Genomic DNA, 1735 nt, shown 5'->3' with positions numbered 1-1735 from the left:
GGGTCCCGGCGGGAGGACGGGGGCGGAGGGGCACACGGGCCTAGGCGCCAACACCGACCTCCCCCGCCAAGCTTCGCGACCCCTTCAAACTTGGGCGATTGTCTCCCCCGGCTTCGCCCAGGCCTCGGACTCAAGAGTTGCTCGGAAAAGAGAGCCGCGTCTTGCTCGGATCGCTGAGCTTGCGGGAAGGGGTTCTGTGGGGAGAGGTAGCTGCAATTAAAGAGCAGCATTTGGTGTAAACGTAAGCTCCGGGCTGCCCTGCAAATTTTATATTTTTGGTTTTGCCATTTTGGAAAAGTAGTTCAAAAGAAATAGACCCGAAATTTGAGCAGAAGCGTGCTAAGTCAATGCAAATGTGTTTGGCCTAGCCTTTAATTAGTCCTCCAAAATGTTGCAAATCCGTAATCCTATCTTCGCAATCCGATTTGCGGGTATTAAATTTCAGAAAAGTCGGTCGAGCTGCGGTGCATCCGGGATTTTTCGGCCGGGTTGTAACTTCGGTCTGGGGTAGTATTTTGGAGGGTGGGAGTGCCTGGGCATGGCTCAGCTTTTTGTTTGCATTTGTTAGCGTGTTGAAAAAAAAAAAAAAAGAGCAAGAGCCTTTACTTCCCTTGTTTTCCCCCCTTGCGCCCAACGTGCGGCCGCTCCCGCGCGGACCGCGGAGTCGCCTCAGTTGCCCAGGCCTCTATCTGGATGGAGGCCGGGCTGCCCTGGCCAGATCTGCTCACGGGGTACGGACGTGCCGGGGCAGATGGGGGCCTATGGGAGGCACCGAGGCCGGGACAGCTTCAGGGGCCCCAGAAGGACCTGACCCAGGAATTGAGGTCCCCGCTGCCTTCTGAGGAGGGGGAGGAGTTGCTCCTAGGTCTGAACCCCGCCAGCCTTGCCCCAGAGGAAGCTGGAGTGCGGGCCTCGTCCACCCACAGACCCCGGGGAGCGCAGGGAAAAGGGTGCTTCGGTCGTTCCGATGGAGAGTGGAGACCAAGGCCCACACTCACCTCTCTGCGTCTCCACCGCAGGGCTCTCCCTACGACCACACACCCGGCATGGCGGGCTCCTTGGGGTACCATCCCTACGCGGCGCCCCTGGGCTCGTACCCTTACGGGGATCCAGCGTACCGGAAGAACGCCACAAGGGACGCCACGGCTACGCTCAAGGCCTGGCTCAACGAGCATCGCAAGAACCCCTACCCCACCAAGGGCGAGAAGATCATGCTGGCCATCATCACCAAGATGACCCTCACCCAGGTGTCCACCTGGTTCGCCAACGCGCGCCGGCGCCTCAAGAAAGAGAATAAAATGACGTGGACGCCGCGGAACCGCAGCGAGGACGAAGAAGAGGAGGAGAACATTGACCTGGAGAAGAACGACGAGGACGAGCCCCAGAAGCCCGAGGACAAGGGCGACCCCGAGGGCCCCGAAACAGGTTGGTGGACACGGGAACGGGCGTGTTGGGCGGGAGTAAAAAGGAAAAGAGAGACCTAGAGGGGGCGCGCACGGGGCCTGGAAGTTGGGAGCAGGGGTCTCTACCTTTGCGGGCAGGAACCGAGTCCCGCCGCGCGGCCACTGCGCCTCTGACGGCCTGGGTTTCACCCGCAGGAGGAGCTGAGCAGAAGGCGGCGTCGGGCTGCGAACGGCTTCAGGGACCACCCACCCCTGCCAGCAAGGAGACCGAGGGCAGCCTCAGCGACTCGGATTTTAAGGAGCCGCCCTCGGAGGGCCGCCTCGACGCGTTG

At 60.9% G+C, this 1735-nt stretch overlaps 1 protein-coding gene across 1 annotated transcript in view; it reads left to right on the top strand.

The window, feature by feature from the left end:
* The first annotated feature begins 388 nt into the window (after positions 1 to 388).
* IRX5 (iroquois homeobox 5) overlaps positions 389 to 1735 on the top strand; it is a 9217-nt gene continuing 7870 nt past the window's right edge. Inside the window, exons 1-3 of the mRNA XM_011971937.1 lie at positions 389 to 431; positions 844 to 1425; positions 1599 to 1731. Of these exons, the coding sequence (XP_011827327.1) occupies positions 389 to 431; positions 844 to 1425; positions 1599 to 1731 (758 nt within the window). The remainder of the gene's footprint in view (positions 432 to 843; positions 1426 to 1598; positions 1732 to 1735) is intronic.

This window comes from Mandrillus leucophaeus, unplaced genomic scaffold (genome assembly GCF_000951045.1).
Source record: "Mandrillus leucophaeus isolate KB7577 unplaced genomic scaffold, Mleu.le_1.0 Scaffold125, whole genome shotgun sequence".
In the NCBI taxonomy this organism is placed as follows: Eukaryota; Metazoa; Chordata; class Mammalia; order Primates; family Cercopithecidae; genus Mandrillus; species Mandrillus leucophaeus.
The sequence above is the reverse complement of the archived record's forward strand: the minus strand, read 5'-3'. Positions and strand labels throughout refer to the sequence as shown.